The sequence below is a fragment of the Geotrypetes seraphini genome, chromosome 12 (genome assembly GCF_902459505.1).
Source record: "Geotrypetes seraphini chromosome 12, aGeoSer1.1, whole genome shotgun sequence".
NCBI lineage: Eukaryota > Metazoa > Chordata > Amphibia > Gymnophiona > Dermophiidae > Geotrypetes > Geotrypetes seraphini.
Window position 1 is genome coordinate 45,293,728 of NC_047095.1, and position 19,822 is coordinate 45,313,549.

At 37.5% G+C, this 19,822-nt stretch overlaps 1 protein-coding gene across 5 annotated transcripts in view; it reads left to right on the forward strand.

Moving 5' to 3' along the window:
- The window catches only part of WDR78 (WD repeat domain 78), a 187,274-nt gene that overhangs the window by 135,393 nt on the left and 32,059 nt on the right, over positions 1–19,822 (forward strand). For all 5 annotated transcript variants that reach the window (XM_033915919.1, XM_033915917.1, XM_033915920.1 and 2 more), the window contains exons 11-13: positions 1,562–1,713; positions 10,299–10,456; positions 11,336–11,460. In XM_033915919.1, the coding sequence (XP_033771810.1) occupies positions 1,562–1,713; positions 10,299–10,456; positions 11,336–11,460 (435 nt within the window). The remainder of the gene's footprint in view (positions 1–1,561; positions 1,714–10,298; positions 10,457–11,335; positions 11,461–19,822) is intronic.

Below are 19,822 nucleotides of genomic sequence, written 5' to 3' on the forward strand. Positions count from 1 at the left end.
GAATCCCGCTGTGCGACCAAAGCTAAAAAAAAAAAAAGCGTATTTGGAGGAGTGGTTAGGACGGGATGTGGGCTGACCTAGACTTAGTCATCCTGCAGGGATAATGGAAAGTTTTACTAGACATCCTGGACTGAACTTAAACATTGTGAGTTAGACGATGTAAAAACAGGTATAAGTGTCAAAAAGGTATCCAAAGTGACCAGATAAGCACTGCAGAGACAAAGTAAAGACCCCCCACCATACTCCCCCAGTGTTCACTGACCCCCTCACAGACCTACAAAGATCGGAATAAGAAAGTACATACCTGTCTCAAGAACATCGGCATCTGGTATAGGAAAGCCTAGTAGAGGTGCACAGAGGTGTCTTAAATAGCCTGGGGGGGGGGGGGGGTGGGCTAGTGAACCATAGAGAAGAGGACCCAGGTCCATAAGCCACTCTAACCACTACATTTATGGTGAAACATGTGAGTCCACCAAATCACCCCCCCAAAACCCTACTCTTCTGCCATAAGGGCTATTGGGATTGTAGACAGGTGGGTATAGTGGGTTTTGGGGGGCTCACCATAACCTATAAGAGAGTTCTGGTGAGATGCTTATGTGGCACCCTTTTTGTGAAGTTCACAGCAGTGCCCTGTAAGGTGCCCCACTGCTCTTTTGCCATGTCTGGGTGATCAGTCCATTACAAGATTGGCTCTTTCCATGCCCAAATGGTCTTGTTCTGGCTGTTTGGTACTTGGGACGAAATTTTGGTCAAAAATGTGGTATAAAGATAGACATACTGGCAGTTTGGACAAACAATAGCCTGGACGACCAGATAGACGATTAAAAAAAAAAATGTAAACGTATTTTTCAAGAATGGACATTTTCTCATTGCTGACTTTGGGGGTCTAGTGCCATACGACCAAATTCAAATTAGATGTTTGTTTTGATTATGCCCCTCTAAGTGTCCAGTATGCCTGTGCCTTCAGACATGTCTACCAAACATGCCCTGTGGTTCACATCAACTTGTTCATCCATATACACATCTTTATTTATACATTAAAAAAATTCTGATAGGTTGTGTGTGGGCAAAGGGGCAGGCAGATTTTAGATAGTAAGTAAAAGGGGGGAATTCATATGTCCAGGTCAAAATGTGGAAAATTTGCTTAGTATTTTGCTAGAGGCTGTGCCAAACATAGAGCTTTTTGTAAAATAGATGGAGGACTGCACATGCTAAGGGAACAACGATTTCAGAAGGTTACTAATAGGGGAAAAATGCAGAGACCCTCCCTCCCGTATACATACTTGGGAAGAGCTCTCTAAAATCATTGCTCCTACTGTAGAGGGCCAGCTACCACTCCCATGCACAAAGTGGTCAAAGGTCCCTCAAAGCTTTCCCAAGCCACAGCCCTCCCAGCAAACCCCTACTCCCCCAATCTTACCCTAGCAAAGTTCCCTTTATATGAATGCCTGTCCACTACAAAATCCTACAGTTTCTAACCTCCATAAAAGTTAAGACATCAACAGAAAACTTGATCCTTAAGATGCTAAACAATAATCTTGTTTTATTTTCATTTCTTCAGTGGCCAGAACGTATTTATCAGTGTGAAAGTGGGGTTACTGCACTGGATTTCTCATCAGCAAATCCAAATCTTTTGGCTGTTGGAATGTATAATGGTGTTGTAGCAGTTTATAATGTGCAAAAAAATAGGGATACACCAGTCCTGGACTGCAGGTAGGTGTACATTAACCGTAATGCGGTATTTTTTTTTTTTTTTTTTTTTTCAAATTTTGATGTTTTTATTTGATGAAATAGTATTCAAGGATGATGGTATTTGTGCTTACAAAGCTCCATATGAAGAAGGTCCCTGTGCAGTCTTGAAAGCTCATGCACATACATAATCTTTGGATAGTGGTTATATTGGTAAAATAAAAGTTAACATAACCTGCCAAGACTCCATTACCTACTATTTAAAGCAATAAACGGAGACAGCAAAACCTACTGGAACAACCGACTAACTCAATCTACCTCAACCAGACACAGGAGAACCCATACACTATTCACACACCCACCTACCAAAAATGTCAAGCGAAGAAAAATGTACGACAACCTACCAGCCACCAGAGCAGCAAAGCTGGACAGGCAACTCACAAATCTGCTATCCTCGACCACAGACTACAAAACCTTCAAAAAAGAAACAAAAACACTACTCTTCAAAAAATATATTAAACCTTTATAACAGAACCAGTCCCACCCCAAGCTTCACCCACAACACTATCTACTTAGCAAATCAAAAAATATTCAAACCACTCATTAGGCATTTACTAGCATCATGACAATTCTCATGTAATCCACCGAATGTATTTCGTAGCATTATGACAATTATTGTGTAATCTGCCTTGAGCCGTAAGGTAACGACGGAATAGAAATCACTAATGTAATGTAATGTAATATTTGTAAGACTTGTGAGCAAACAGAAAAAAAAATGGATCATACTTCTCAATTTTGGGAATCTATAAAATTGATTGTTTTGTTTCTCTATATAACAAATTGGCTGTTATGACAACCCAAAGACTTGTCTGCCAGAGTAATTCTGGTACTTTTTTTTGTTACAAAATTGTTGTATTACCGATGGATCAATCCAGCTGTAGCAATTTGTGATCATATTTGATGATTTGGCACCAATTGGAGTCATCTATCTGAGTCTGATTTGTAATCTGTGGAAGAAAAAAAAAACATATTCCAGGAAGAGAGTTAAGAGGAGAGAGGAAAACAAACTTGTAGTTATTTGAAACATCTCTATGTCAATATGTATACCTTTAGGACTAGGATCTAACATACTTGAGGCTTTCTTCAGAAGTTAAAGAATGACCTAATTTGAGAGGCATATGTTTTTTTTCTAGTCACTTTTATAATCATGCCTTATATACTTTAGCTCAAAACATTTTACACAAATGAAGACAGTAGAGATGTGCCAGACTCATGATTTTAATTTATTTTGCTGTGGAGATATTTCACAGCTCTACATGATGCCTTGTACCTAGACTGTATTATGCTACGTATTTCTTACTTAGAGACTACCTTTCTTAGATAGTAGAACTAATTTTCTTAGGGGAACAATCTAAAGTGGTTTTCAGCAAATAAAATATAAGAAACAATCAGTTCATCAAATACAATATAATAAAATAATTTGCCATGATTAATACAATAAATAATATATCAAATATGATTGTCTCTGGGAAAACATGACACAAGAATGCTTTTGAAAACCTCTCCATTAGCTCTGTGATTTAAATTTTCTGTCTCAGCCTCCAAATGATAGTCCCGTAGTACATGACCCTTTCATGACACATACCGTGTTTCCCTGAAAATAAGACCTACCCCCAAATAAATCCTAGTCGTAGGCAGCCGTGCTTTCCCCCGCCGTGCCATGCCCCCACCGCGCAGCCAAATCGCCGATGACCCTCCATCCTTCCCTCCCAACCAATCTCTGCCAACCGCAACCATAAATACCTTGCTGCAGAGGAACGTCAGGCCAGCAGCACGCACAGGCTGCTTCGCGGCCTCTCGCTGGGGCCGTCTGTGTACTGATAATGTCATGTACATGACTCTTTCATGGTATTCCAGTGAGACTACTTCTAGGGGACTGCAGTGGCATTTTGAATTAGAGGGTCATAGAAGTACTAGATTCAGCATCACCCCATTCTCTGATTTGTTCAGACATCATTTGTCTGAAATCCATGATCTCTTTACCTCTCTCACAGCAAATGTCGAAGTCTTTGAAATCATTGCTCCTACCATAGAGGGCCAGCTACCACTCCCTTGCACAAAGTGGTCAAAGGTCCCTTAGAGCTCTTCCAAGCCATGTCTAGCATCAACATATTATTCCTTTTATCTTACTCTTTCTTAACTACCTCCTTTCACACTTTTTTAAATGTTCAACTCCAGTACCCAAAGCAGAAGATCGATAGTCCACTTCACAATAATTTCAACCATTCACCCTTGCTGCCTCCCAGAGAGAAAAATCAGTTGGGCAGATTGAAGCAGTTTGTTCTAGGAATTCTATCTCCTCTAAATCTGGCATAATTGAATCTTCAATTCCTGGATCTACATCCATAGGCACCTCCTTGATCTTTCTGTGAAACCAAACAGGTTTCTAAAGGAACTTCCTTAGCAACAGCAGCAGATGAATCCAGAGACCAATGGGATAGCACACATCTACCAGCAGGTGGAGATAGAGAAACTGATTAACAGGTGGTCCTATTGGCTGGCACACCTCCCGCATCTTCAGTATGCTATATCTCCCAGCAGGTGATAGTTGCTATTCACCTAGCTCCTGAATTCTGGCTGTGACTGGGCAATTATTTTCTCCTGTTGAGATTTCTCTTCAGTGAGTCAGCAATTCTATTTCTCCTGTTGAGGTTTCTCTTCAGTGAGACAGGGGTGTCCGGCTGAACTGTGCCGGCTTTAGGGGTTACACCTGGGCCCCCTCAGATCCCTGCCTCACCCTCCCTCCAGTGATAGAAGGTCTGACTGGGTCTTGATTTTTCTTCTTTCCCTTCACTGTAAAAAAAAAAGACCACAGTGACTATTAAACAATTCTGCCCTCATAGTGCTGAGCAACCGGCATCTCCCGGCACTGTCAACAAAGTTGTGAGTATATGTTTTATTTGCACTTCTTTTCTGGTTTCTGGTTGTGGTGGAGCTGCGGGTTCAGTGTGAGTCTACAGAAGGAATTTGTTTTTTTTATCAAATGCTATCTTTTGTAGAGTTGTGGAAATGGTTTAGTGACTGACAAGTAAATTTACATTTGTATGAAGTTTATTCAGTAAAGGGCTTCAGGTATATGGATAGAGAGCTCCGTTGATGGAACTAGTGCCTTCTCGTGTGTTGTAGGTACGTGCTTGTTTTCATACTCTAGCAGCAGCGCCACAGCGGTAGTGGGATTTCTCCTCGAGGCTGACTTTGCTTGGCAGTTCCCGCGGCCGGGTGGAGGTAAATATTTGGATGGCTCTGGGTGTGTTCTTCACCATAGCTGGTTCTTGACTGAGCGCAAGAGGCGTGTGCTTATTTTCCTAAGTTGAGAACGAAGCAGCATTCATTTATTTCTCTCCAATGTTCATTTTAAGCATTTTATACCATGACAGTGGGGAAAAATATTTTAATGGTGAAGGGTGAGTCTATGTAGGTTTAGAGGTTTTCTTATTCTTTGTGCCTCTATGCAGCGCTGTGTGTGTCTGGTAGCACTAAAGTGCTGTGTGTGTCTGGTAGCACTATAGAATTGATTCCTGAACTGTCTTTTCTATTTCTAGTGTGCCAGGGACTACAAGTTTCAAAGCTTCTTGCACAGATTTCTCAGGTCGCCATCTTCTCATGGCACCTGCTAGACAGTCCCTCAAACTGGCACCAGAGACAAGTTACCTATTCTCCCAAACCCACAGAGTAGCAAATGCTATGTGGCTGTTGGAATCATCCCTGAAGCTCTCTTTAGGGATGTAAGCTTTATCTGATAACAATTAGGATGCAGATTGTTTCCCATGGGATGGTCAATGCAGCTTCTAGATTACATCTAGTACGTCCTCACTTTAAAGGCAGTAAGTTTTTGGCTAACATTACATGGAGTTAGTACTGTTTTCAGAATTCCAACATACTCTATCTTACGTCGCAAAGCTGGATTTTTTTGTGGGAAAGTTCCTTTCTTCTTCCAGAATTTACAGCTCTTGTCCAGCCGTTCCCTGACTGTCTGCTTTTCATTCTGAAGGGATCTTCACTTCCTCTGGTAACTCTTTATGCTTTCTCGTGAGGGGAGAGACACTATGATGTCAGGTCAGGGGGCTTTGGGCATTTTTCAGGATGCTTGCAACTTTGAATCCTCCTCCCATTTCAGATTCTTTTTTGGAGTGACCATGTATTGAGCTTCCAAAGGTTACTTTCATGCAAAAACCCCTTTTAAGTGTTACTGGTACTTGGGGCAGTAGTTTTAGTTCTTCCGGAACTAAGGGAAGTTATTCCATTTATTTCATAGTGCCTAAGATGGGGTAATTGGTCATACGGGGGCTGGATCTCATTCTGGTAAATTAGTTTCTCAGAGTTAGACATTTCCGGAGAAAAACTGTGAGAATATTTACAAATTCCCTATGGTCACCGAATTTGCACTATCTTCGCTTAGCTCTCGTTGAGCAGCGCTATCAGTTTTGGCAGATGCCATTTGGCCTAGCCACGTCTCCATGAACATTTTAGAAAATGAGGGCAGTAGTGGCGTTTTGGCGCAAACAGGAGATTCAGGTACTTTCTTTCTTAGGCGACTGCTTGATTCGGATGTCTTCCAGCCAGGTCAATTTGTCAGACAAATGGGTGATTTCTTTTATTTGAACTTCTTTTCTTCAATTCTTTGGATGTGACTCTTCAAATTTCCAGAGAGCTCTTTTCTCCTGTACTAATTATTGGAATATCAGGGGATGCTGTTCACATAGGAGAGGAATGTGTTTCTTCCCAGAGACTGGGGCGACAGATTACAGTCTCAGGTTTGCCTTCTTCAGTCACCAAGAACAAGATTATGGGATTCTGTACAGGTTCTAGGATCTATGGTGGTGACTCCACTGGAAACTTCGGCTTGCTTTCACACGAGAATGCTACAGCAGTCGCTTTTGTTCCAGTGGTTCCTGGTATCTCATGGCTCCAATTGTAATATCTAGTAGGCTCCTCAAGCATCGCTCAATATAATTTGGTGGCTCAGCGAGATTAATCTTTTCAAACACATGCCTTGATCTTTGCCTTCAATCCTCAGCACAAGGAGTCTGGTATTAAGAGGAGACTCAGTACTCGTTCATTCTTCTGGACTGAAGCATGGGCAGGCTACCATTTCAGGAGTTTCAGACCATTCTTCCATAATGACGATAAAGGTCTTTTAGGACAGTGGTATTTCTCTACAGCCAGGAAAGTACGTGATGTACTCAGTTGGTGAGTAAAGTAATGGTTCAAGTTTCAAGTTCAAGTTTAATGGAGATTTGATTAATCGCTTAATCATAATTCTAAGCGATGTACATAATAATAAAATTGCAAAATGTGGGGAACAATACAATAAATAACAAAAATCAGGTCTGACAAGACTATTAACAAACGTAACAGAACTAAGAACACAAGGGAAGAGAGGGATAAGAACTACAAATTATTTAAAAGTTAAAGAGACATATAAGGGAGATACAGAAGGAAAGGGAAGTTAAAAATTACTTCAATAAAATTAGAGAGAAAAAGTAAAATTGGTTGGAAAACTAAATGGCTAATTTTCAAAGGCATCTTTAAAAAGAAAGCTCTTTAGTTTACTTTTGAATTTTTCTAAATTGTGTTCTTCCCTCAAGTGAATAGGAAGTGAGTTCCAAGTTTGGGGGGCTGTAACAGAAAAAATCAATTGCCGTCTAGTTTTAATAATTCTAAGAGAGGGAATCGTCAACAAGTGCTGTTCAGTAGATCTTAACGTTCTATTGGAAGTATATGGAATTAATAACTTATAAATAAAAGCTGGAGTTTTGTAAAGAAGGGATTTGAATGTGAGCAAACATAGTTTATATGTTATCCGGTGAGCAACTAGAAGCCAGTGCGCTTTATTGAGAAGGGGTGTTACGTGATCAAACTTCTTCAATGGGTGGAATCTTAGCTTCCTCTTTTGTCAGCACATCATTTTACAGGACAGGAAAAGGGTTTAGATAGACTTTCTCACCACAAAATCTGAGCATGGACTGTCTATTGTATGTTAAAATGTACAGCGTTGTGTACGCCTTTCAGTGCTTTAGAAATAATAAATACTAGTAGTAGTAAAATCTTCTACATCCTGGAAATTGAGAACTATTTGCTCAGGCATTCCAGCTCTTTGTATAAAGGTGAGATCTGCTAGAACTAGACCTCATGGCCTCGTCTCGAAATTCAAAGCTTCTTAGCTTCTTCAGCAGATGCAGGGAGTAGCAGTCAGAGGGGGTAGCAGCGTTGCTTCTTTCTCGCCTCTGGTTTCTCTTTTTAAGTGTTTTCCCCTGGCTGATGATTGGATGGATTTGCCATCTCAAGCTCGCTTTCAGGGCACAGTAATTAGAGAATCTCTGGATTGGCTGCGGCATCCTTGCTATACGGATCTGATGAGTCTTTCGACGGCTGAACTGTTGAGATTCCTGGCATCTCTGGATTTACTCGCCTAGGGTCTGATCAACATGGAAATTCGTCCTATTTTGGTATTACGACTTAGCTTTTGAAAAGTCATGGCTGATGTGTAAGGGTTATGCGAAGCAGATTATTTCTTCTCTTCTCCAGGTGATACAGACGTCTTCACCTGTGGCTTATGCTTCCGTTTGGAGGCTTTTCCTTTCTTGGGTACTTCTCAACATTGGCACCCTTTCAGAGTTCTATGATTTATATTCTTTCTTTTTTGGCACAAGCGTATTGCCAAGAGCTTAGCGTTCAATTCCCTTCAGCTTCAAGTGGCAATCTTAGCTTGTTACAAGGGCTAGGTATCTCGCTCTTTGCTTACTTCTCAGCTTCATGTAGTTCAGTTCCTAAAAGGAGTACAGTATATTTGTACACCTCTTAAGGTACTTCTTCGCAGTTTACAGAAGGCTTGTCTAAAAGGCTTGTCTAAAAGGCTGTGACATTGAACATGGTGTTTCTTGTGGCTATGGCTTCAGCTCAGCAGTTTTCTGTGTTGCAGGCCTTGTACGGCGGGGATTCTTATTTCTGATTTACAAATTCTGGAGTGACAGTTCAGACAGTACCACAATTTCTTTCTAAGGTGGTGTCATCCTTTCTTTTATGCCACTCTCACTTTTCCTTCCTTCTTCCTGGGAGGAGGAATGGGGAGGTGAGCTTTTCTTCATGCATTTTTTTAGATGTCTTAAGCACATGGTTAGTTTATATTTGGGTTAGGGTGGGAAACATGTATTATATGGTCATGGGAATATTGATAATAGGGGGGGTATCTATTTTTATTTTATAAGAATATATGATTGTATTTACAAGTGATTTGTGAAAATTGTTGTATTATTTATAATTCACTTGATGTAAGATTTAAAAATGAATAAAGATTTATAAAAAATAAATAAATAAATAAATAAAGTGCGCCGCATTCTCCGCAATCTGTAGATTTCCAATGACTTTTAGTCGTTTAAATCACCTCTTTGTATTCTTTAAGGGATGCGACAAACGTTTGGCAGCGTCCAAAGCCTCCATAGCTCGAAGGGTCCAGGAGGACATTCTTTATGCTTACTTGTTGGCAGGGAAGCGGTTGGTGGAAGAACTTCATGACCATTCAGCCAGAGCAATGGCGGCTACTTGGACATAGTCCAGAGGTTTTTTCCTTGGAGGAGTTTTGTCATGCAACTACTTGGTCTTCCAAGAATACTTTATCTTAGCATTACCGGTTGGATGTGGGGGCGCATGCGGAGGCAGCAATTAGTGCTTCAGTTGTTGCAGAAGCGGCGTTTGCTTCCCACCCAGATTGAGGATTGCTTTGCTACATCCCATTGGCCTCTGGATTCATCTGCTGATGTTGCTAAGGAAGAAAAAATTATGTTCTTACCTGTTAATTTTCTTTCCTTTCCTTTAGAAGCAGCAGATGAATCAAGAGCCCCACCCTTTCTGGATATTGACTGTCGGTTTTTTCTTTTGCAACTTTCAAAGTCTGTTATTATCGATAGTTGTATTCTGTATTATTACCTTTTGAAATTTGTTATGGGAAATAAGATTTTTACATGCTAAGTATATTGATGGTTACAGATGCTTGGGCAAGGAGCAATACTGAAGATTCAGGAGGTGTGCCAGCCAATAGGACCACCTGTTAATCAGTTTCTCTATCTCCACCTGCTGGTAGATGTGTGCTATCCCATTGGTCTCTGGATTCATCTGCTGCATCTAAAGGAAAGAAAATTAACAGGTAAGAACATAATTTTTCCATCCTGCTTTCACTCCCTACCTTCCCCTGACTGTAAAGAATAATTTATAGATCCCAAGGAAACATACTCTCCTCTTCCCAATTAACTTGTTCCCAGAGAATTGCTGAATCATTCCCTAAGTACCCTTGCCTATAAAGAAGGATCCCCTTATCCTGCCTTAAAGTGACCATGTCTAAGAGCTAAAGGGATCCTCTTGAAAATTTGAGACTTTCTATTAAAATGACCAGGTCCAACTATAAAGTGACCTTTAAGTTCTTCCACTTAACCTGCTGCCAGTCAGCGCAGATGTCCTTGTACTGAAATGTTATTTAAATATTATTGCAGAATAATAAAACTCTACAGTATATACGTCTTTGTTCATAAATCTCACATTTTATCTTGTTTTAGTGATAGTGCTGGCAAACACACAAGCCCTGTATGGCAACTGAAATGGACAGAACAAGACAAAGTCATAACTGGAGATGAAAAAGGGGAGGCATTAGTTTCTATATCTGCAGATGGAAGAATAGCAAAGTGGCATATCAGAAAAGGACTGGATTGTAGTGGTAAGACCTATATCATTAAAGAAAAAAAATAATAAAACAAGCAAAGCATCTTTAACTAGTCAAGTTCAAGTTTCAAGTTTTATTAAATTTGATAAATCGCTTATTTCATACTAAGCGAGTAACAATTTAAAAAATATGTTGTACACAACCTTAACTTTGAAGAGAATCCACAAGTAATACTACTGTTTTAAAATATGTCTAATAACAAATAAGGTTTTTGCTATATTTTAATTTTTTGAACCAAAACAAACTGGTACAACACTTCCAAAAGTTCCTGTCATTAGGGGTCCATACGAATGAAATGATCCTTGCTGCAGATAATATTCATTAACCATTAAAAAAAAAATTTTTTTTTAAGTCCCTTTTCTCCTTTCCCTTATCCTGGCCTCTTAACTTCCCCATCCCCCTCATCAATTCAACAACTCACCGTATACCACCAGCCCAATTTAATGAAAAAGCAAGTCATATCAAGATTAGATCATTGCTAGGGAACTGATTTGTAAGGGACCATCTCTCAAAGGGTGTGTGTGTTGTCGTCACAGGGACCGCAAGCTGCGCAAAGACACCCCTAGTGGTTGGCAAATAAAAAGCAAAAACTGACACGCTTCTCAATATGGAGGCAAGCCCTACAGTTAGTGTAATAGAAGGCACAGTTTTAAACCCAAAGAAAACACAATACACTTCTCCCTCCGTATTCGCGGTTTCAGCATTCGCGGTTTCGATTATTTGCAGTTTTTAGCTTACTGGCTCCTATGCTTATATTCTTATGTTCTTAATCAGAAAACTCCATCTTATACGATCTAACTGTAGTATACTCAATGCAAGATTTTACATGAACTAACTTTAGATTAGCATATTTACTGCATATTCATTTCTTAGATCTGATGAAACTTAAACGAACTGGGAATGATAAATACAGGAAATCAACAAGTGAAAAAGAAAGAAAAGCTGAAGCCTTTATTTCTCGACAGGCACCTGGAATGTGTTTTGATTTTCATCCAAAGGTAGGTTTATGAAGTCCATACTTTAATCAGTACTCTGCATATTTATTAAGATGTCAATAAAAATCTGCTGAGTGGATAGATTCAGATATACCGTATAACAGCACTTCTCGGACAAAAGTTATGGAGGTAGATTTAAAATTAGGGGTTTTTTTGTTGGGGGTTTTTTTTTTTTCAAATTCTTTATTCGTTTTCAATCTTACATCAAGTGCACAAACAATAAAACAATACAATTAAACACAACACTTGACAATCTTTCTGATTTGTCTTACAATACATAAAATTACCACCCTCCCCTCCCATCATTCCTCTATTATTTCCCCAATAAGAAAAATGTAAAATATACCTCCCCCTCCCCCCAATCATTAGATGGTGTATATTACAATAGAAAATGGTGTTTACTCATTACAATAAGAAGTTAATGGCTCCCAAATTTTATTAAATTTCTTATAGCTTCCTTGTTGTATAGCTAGTGCTCTTTCCATTTTATATATGTGGCATAATGAGTTCCACCAGAAATTGTAATTGAGTCTACTGTAATTTTTCCAATTACTTGTGATATGCTGAATGGCGACTCCTGTCATTATCAATTAAAGTTTATTGTTATGTGATGATATTTGGCTCTTTTTCCTCAGACATACCAAATAGTACTGTATCATAAGATAATGCCACATGCTTTTCCAATAAACAATTTACTTGATCTCCAATTGAGTTCCAAAAGGCTAAGATAAAGAGACAATAAAACAAAAGATGATCTAAAGTCCCTACTTCAAGATTACAGTGCCAACATCTATTAGACTTTGAACTATTTAACTTTTGTAGTCTAACTGGGGTCCAAAACGCTCTATGCAGAAGAAAAAACCAAGTTTGTCTCATAGATGCAGACACTGTACAGGCAGGTTTTTGTTTTTTTTTTAATATCAGAGGGTCTCAACACCATGGTACATGAGACAACAGCAGGGGGTACGTGATGTCCTCCCTTTGTATGCCCTGGGCCCCTGTTGCCCAGTTTGTAATATGCTGCACTGCTGGTTCCCACTACTCAGCTTATGCTGCTAAAGAGAGGTAAGGGAAACTCTGACATTCATTGGCTGCTGCTGCTGCTTGTCCCTCAATTTCTCTGCTCCCTTTCTGATGTTAGCAGTGTCGGTGCCAGCAGATAGAGGCACATGAGCCTTAAGCTTGGGCATGGAGTGCAGTGGTTGTGGTCAGAGCAGTGATCAGAGGAAGAGAAAAAGGGTGGCTGAGATCTTGAAGTCTTTGCAGCCCAGGTCAGTATACCTAAAGGGAAAGGAAGGAGGATAGAGTATTTTCTGGATGAGACTTGGAAGGGGAAGGAAAGTGGAAACCTGGGTGGGACTTGGTGGAGCGGGGGAGGAAGAATAGAACCTGGATAGGATGGGGAAAGGAAAACTATGAAGAAGATGGATGGCACTTGGGAGGGAAACAGAGAAGACAATGTATGAGACTCTGGAGATGGGGGAGGGAGGAAGGAAGGAAAAGGAAGTGACATGGGAGGGGTGGAGCCAGGAAAGTAGCTTCCAGAAAGTATAAGACGCAGTGCTGGAGCTGAGTTAAGAGAAGGAAGAAGTGACTCCCCAGTATACGCCTTGACTGTAACATCTAGATACTCTTTTTTTTTTTAAATTCTTTATTCATTTTATGTTTAACATCAAGTGCACAGAAAGTAACAACAATTTGACTAATACATCACTTGAAATTCCACAAACATTTTCAATAAATAAAATTAACCCCCTTTCCGTCCCACCATAATAATATTAAATAATACATTTTTTTTTTTTTTTTTTTTTTTGCAACAAGGTACTTATAATAAATTGGGGCCATTGGCGATTTATTCTAATGATCAGACATCTTAAACACCAAAATATTGAATAAGATAAGGGGGTGGGATTCTGAAGGATAATAATTGATAATTGTTATTTATTGGTATATGGGTGGGAGGGGTGGGCTTCTTATATAATTATTTATTTGGAGTAAAACAAATAAGAATGTCAAGTGATGAATTAAGGTATTTCTGAATGATTGTTGTACACTTGTTCTAATTCTTTTTGAAAATGAATAAAGATTTATAAAAAATAAAAATTAAATAATACATATAATATAGTAAATTCTTCCATCCCTTCATAACAAATAATGAAATCTAAAAACCCACCCTCCTCCCCATTTTTTCATTTATGTTAATCAGGGGAAAATGATATCTATTCATTGCAATAATTTATTAATGGCCCCCACACATCTTTAAATTTATTAAAATATCCTTTTTGAACAGCTAATGTTCTTTCCATTTTATATATATGACACACTGATCTCCACCAAAAAACTATAATTCAATCTATTCCAATTTCTTAACACACGCACATCTGTTCCCATTTAAAAAAAAAACCCACTGCTCTTCCTATTCTGAACAGCTGAGTGACAGGGGAATCCCTGAAGCTGCTGGCGGCTTCAGGAAGTCCTACAGCTCAGTTGATCGGGGCAGGGAGAGCAGCTTGACAGGAAGGAGGAGCTGTGCCAATCTATTTGCATGTTATTGTGCTGAGCATCACTAGTAAAAGAAAAATCACTCTTACCATGGTATTTTTTACTACGGTGTTAGAGCTTTGTGCATCTGAGCCTTTGTTTCTGAATTAAAGTACTACTTCCTGGGGGGCGTGGCTTGGAACCTTGCACGAATGGTTGGGTGAGGAAGGAGCTCCTGCTATTAACAGACATTATATTAAATAAACTAGTGTCAGGAAAAATAGAAAGTTTTGAATTTTTTCAAATTAGTAAATCAGGATGGCCTCCGGTAAACAAACAAAAAATGACGCGGCAATAACAAACGCTGGCAGCGTAAAGCGATCGAAACCGGAGCCGGTGACACCCTCAAAAACTCCATTGCCAAAGGACAGCAAATGGGAAGAAGAAATGTTTAAAGAAATTAAAGCCATAAAAGAAATTGTCTTGTCAAACTCAAAAAAGCTGAACGAGTTACAGGATGAAGTATCCACATTAAATAGGAGAACGGAGGTCTTAGAAAATAAAGTTAACCAACTGGAAAAGAATGTTGAAAGGTTTGAATTTCTAAAGAAAAAACTTAAAGAGGACGGAGAGAAAATAGACTTGCTTACCAGGGAGCTGGAGGACTGCTCGAACAGGATGAGGAGGTCGAATTTGAGAGTGATAGGGATACCGGAAGGGGTGGAGAAAGGGAACATGATATCCTTCTTAGAAAACTTCATTATTAAAGTCCTGCCTTTTAAAGCAAAACACCCTATTGAAATAGAAAGGGCACACAGAGTTCCAACCAGAAGACCTGATAAATTTGTTGGACCTAGACCGATAATTTTTAAGGTGTTAAGATTTCAGCATGCCCTAGAAATTATTAGACTTGCAAAAGAAAATCAAAATCTGCGCTGTCAAGATGCCAAGATTCACATTGTCCCAGATTTTGCAAAATCCACAGCACAGAGGAGAAAGCAGTTTTTAGATTTGCGTCCATCACTCAGAGAAATTGGAGCTAAATATGGGTTGTTGTACCCAGCAGTTATGAAAGTTACAATGGGCAATAAAACATTCAGCTTTGATAACCCTGAGAAGCTTAAATAATTTTTAAATCAAAGAGAGCAGCCTATGAATGAATGAATCTGAGTGGTTTATTCCAGTTGTTTTATATGCTTTATAGTATATATAATATAAAGAATTGTTTTTATATTTTAAAGTTTATTTTAATATGTACCGGTAAAAGAATCTTCCCAGTTTACAGTGAGGATTTGAATTGCATTCTGAGTTCTATAAGCACTACAAATGCATGAGGTAATATATTGTACTGAACATTCCTCTCTGGAAGATTTACAACTTACAAAATATTCTTATCTGCCTTTTCTTATTGCAGTAAGATTCTAACAAAGGTCTAGTCAAATATTGCAGGAGTAACTTTTAATTATTAGCTGCAGTAAGCATGCAATATATATTTTATGTATAATGTGCTGGGCTATGAGATATGCCTTTGAAAAAATGGATCCTTTGTACATGATACCACATGTTGGACATTTTTCTGACTCGAAGAAGAAAGAATTTTTTTTTTTTTTTTCATCACAATGACTGAATTATAGAAGATGAGTACGAAACTAAGAATAATTCTACAGCAGGATTAACAGGAATATGGTGTAACATTATGCTCAAAAACTGTCACCCAAAGTGGCTCTGCAAAATCTGCTACCCAAAATTGTGGCTGCCACTGAACCAACCCAAGCTGGAGAGGAAACAGAGTATTAAAGGAAAACCTCAACAGAACACACAGTTGTGAACAATGCTTGGATGCTTCTGCCAGTAGCCCTGAAGCAGCGGATTAAATGCGATATCCGCGAAACGTTGGCAGGCAGCGGCAATGATTTGATAGCACGACAGCATACAAAATGAACGCTGAGATAAGTGCTTGGTTGCTAGCTTTTTCAAACTAAAGAATTGTTGCTTCCACAGCTATTATAAAGATATAAAATAAGTAGTTATTTCAAAGATTTATAAAGATATTCATGACAAAAGCGTTTTAGATTATTTAGTAATAAAATTGAGTCTCAGGTTTTTTAAGCCAATGACTGGAACCACGGAGCGGAAAAAACCACGCTGAAAGTTAAGTCTATGATTAGACTGAGCGTGGGCTCCTATTCTGAGGCTTTTTCCTGAGTGTAAAGTACAGTTTTTTGAAAGTGCTGATAAAAAACAAAGAAAAAAGAAGTTTGTGTGGTTGTAACACTATTATAAGTGGTATATTTTCTTACAATTTTGGGTAACATTATGCTCACCACATTGCCAAGTTGTATGATCACTTGCATATCGAAATGCATAGGGGATATGCCATTCATACTAAAACTTTTGAACTGAGGAGTTCACCTTTCTGTTCAAGAAAGAAAGAGACTGATTTCCAGATACGATTGGTATGGTGAAACGAGAATCTTTATTCAGAAAAGACACCAGCATCGAAAATGGAATTCTTGGAACTATTTGTTTATTGATTTGAATCTTCATCGCAGATATCATCTTTGGACTGAACAGTGGTTATTGTGCAAGGGAAGGACATATATAATTAACTGGCATGTCTTGTGCTTATTGCATATTAGGAGATGGATTGCATTCCTTGTGTCTCATTGCTCATTCCTTATAGCTCCTGAAATTCTAACCTTAATATATTATCGTAGTATGACTAGGAAGATATAAGAAAAAAGGAGAAAGAAGAACTGGAATATTGAGTTTTATGACTCCATTACTGTTTATAACTATGATTTTGGGATCAATTGGAAGTAAATTTGTGCGCAGGGAATGTGACGCACTAGGATCTTTCACTGAGGAATATTCTTTCAAAAATGATCTTATCTTTGATCTAGTGCTGAACTCATTCTGTATAAGAATTAATATTTCAATATATTTAATTTAAATTTTAATTGCTTTTCATTGAATCTCATTGATAGCTATAGAATATATTTTCAATAGGGAATATCTAATTCTAATATGAATCAAATTCATATGTCTTTAGTGATGGAAAATTTATTAATTAACATCTTTTCACTTCTAAAGAGGATGGTTACTGTGCACATATGAGCAGAAGCGATTTGATTTCATTATGAGTAAATTATAGATTTATAATTTGTCTCCTTTTATACATGTTAATATTATATGTTAAAGGATATTAAGAATAATTAGTTATTGATTATCCAAGCAAGATAATCTTAATATTATCTTCACATTAGATCAATTAGATCTATACAGCTTGGGAATTGGTTGTTGAGGTTTTTGATGGATATTTATGGAATGATTATAATAATAACAAGAGAATTATATAAAAAGATGAATATATTATAATATTGTCTTAATATTGTGGTCTGTTGGGGAACTTTCTGGACTCATCTGTACTTATATGTGTGATTCCAAGTTATATATGTCATTATTTAGGGGGGGGATGGGTGGGAATGGGATTAACAAAGGGATTGATAATAACTGGGGGAAGTGTTATATTCTAATGAAGAGGGTTTGGAAAATGGCATCTAATCATGAATTAATTTGTTATTTATTCTTTACATTTGAGAAGAGATTTTTGATAATTATTAAATATAATGGAGACTAAAATTTTTTCCCTTAACGTTAATGGTCTCAATCATCCTGTAAAAAGGAAAAAAATGCTTACTTTCTTGAAAAAACAGAAAGCTGATATATACTTCATCCAAGAGACGCATCTTTCAGATGTTGAATCAAAAAGACTCGAAGGCGAATGGTTAAAGCACTGTTTTTTCGCCCCTGCAGTTAGGAAAAAAGCGGGGGTTGCTATTTTAATAAGTAATAAATGTTCAGCTTCATTTAAAATGTTGGAGTTTGATCCCTTAGGAAGATGGATTAAGGTGGAAATGAGAATGGGAAATAATATCTTGATCTTGATTAATGTCTACGCCCCTAATTCGAATCAAAATGATTATTTTAAATCTTTACAACAATTAATACTCCCACTGGCTGCTTCTAATTTAGTTGTAGCTGGAGATTTCAATGCTGTGATGGATCCTTTTATGGATAAAAAACCAAGTAAAAATATAAAATCTTTAGGGTTAGAAAATCTGGTAAATTCTTGTGATTTAAAAGATATATGGCAAATTCTTCATTTTAATGATCAGGGATTTTCTTTTTTTTCACAAGTTCATAAATCTTTTTCAAGAATTGATTATGTTTTTGTTTAAAATTCATTGGTAAAACAGGTGCTACAAGCTTCCATTGATCCAATTATTTTGTCAGATCATGGAGGGGTATGGATTAAATGTAGTTTAGATAAACAGGAAATAAATAGATCAGTTTGGAGATTTGATAAAACACTGATTGCAGATTCAGTTTTTCTTGAAGAATTTAAGGAAAAGATATCTGAATTTTTCCAAATCAATAATACAGTGGATATCAACACTGAAATATTGTGGGATGCTTTTAAAGCTACTATGAGAGGTCATATCATTTCTTATTCGGCACATACTAGGAAATTATTGGTTAAACAATTCACTGATCTGGAAAATGAAATTAAATTTCTAGAATCTAAATTAATTAGTAATTGGCAGAAAGATACTTTACAAGAACTCTTAAAAGTAAAAGGGAAATATAATGAGATTTCTTCAAGATTGGCGAGGAAAGATTTATTTTCCCAGCAAACTTTGTATTATGGATGTTCCAATAAGGCGGGAAGATTACTTGCAAATTATCTTAAAGCAAAAAAAAGAAAAGTAAAAATAATAGCAATTAAAGATAGTAATGGAAACTTGCATACTCAGATTAATGATATTTTAAATCAATTTCTTAATTTTTATAAAGATTTGTATTCTTCCGAGTCTTATGCTGATAAACTTCAAAGTGGTGTGGAATTTTTAAATTTATTAGTGGGTCCAAAACTTCCTGATCATATAAAAAGAAGATTAGATGAGCCTATATCATTAAAAGAAGTAGAAACTGCATTGAAGTCTCTTAGAGTTGGATCCGCTCCAGGTGGGGATGGTTTTACAGTAGAATTTTATTAAACATTTCAAAATGCGTTACTCCCTCATTTATTAAATTTATATCAATATCAACTAAATAAAGGTTGTATTACAGGTACTATGGCAGAATCTTTAACTATTGTTTTACCTAAGCCAAATAGAGATCCTATTTCGGTATCAAACTATAGGCCGATATCTTTAATTAATGTAGATGGAAAATTACTGGCTAAAACTTTGGCTATGAGATTGGCTAAGGCTCTCCCTTATATAATTGATGTACATCAAACTGGATTCATTGCGAATAGACATTCTTCTAGTAACACAAGATTGACATTCCACACTTTAAATTTAACTAAAAATATGAATGATCCGGCTTTTGCCATATCTTTAGATGCAGAAAAAGCATTTGACAGAGTGGAATGGGATTTCATGTATCAAGCATTGGAATGGTTTGGTATAGGTTCAGGATTTATTCAAATGGTTCAGACTTTGTATAGCTCCCCTATGGCAAGATTATATATCAATAATAAAATGTCAATTTGTTTTCATTTACATAGGGGAGTTAGACAGGGTTGTCCACTATCTCCTTTGCTTTTTGATATAGTATTAGAACCCCTATTATTAGCTATTAATCAAGCAAAGGGGATACAGGGTATTCCTCGTAACAATTGGGAATATAAGTTATCTGCTTATGCAGACGATATTTTATTATATTTGAGAAATCCTGTTTCCTCCATTCCTTGTTTGTTAGACTTGATAGACAAGTTCGGTAAATTTTCAGGATATAAAATAAATTGGAATAAGTCTGAACTTCTTCCACTCAATGTACATTGTTTAAAAAGTATGTTTGAGTCCTTTTCTTTCGT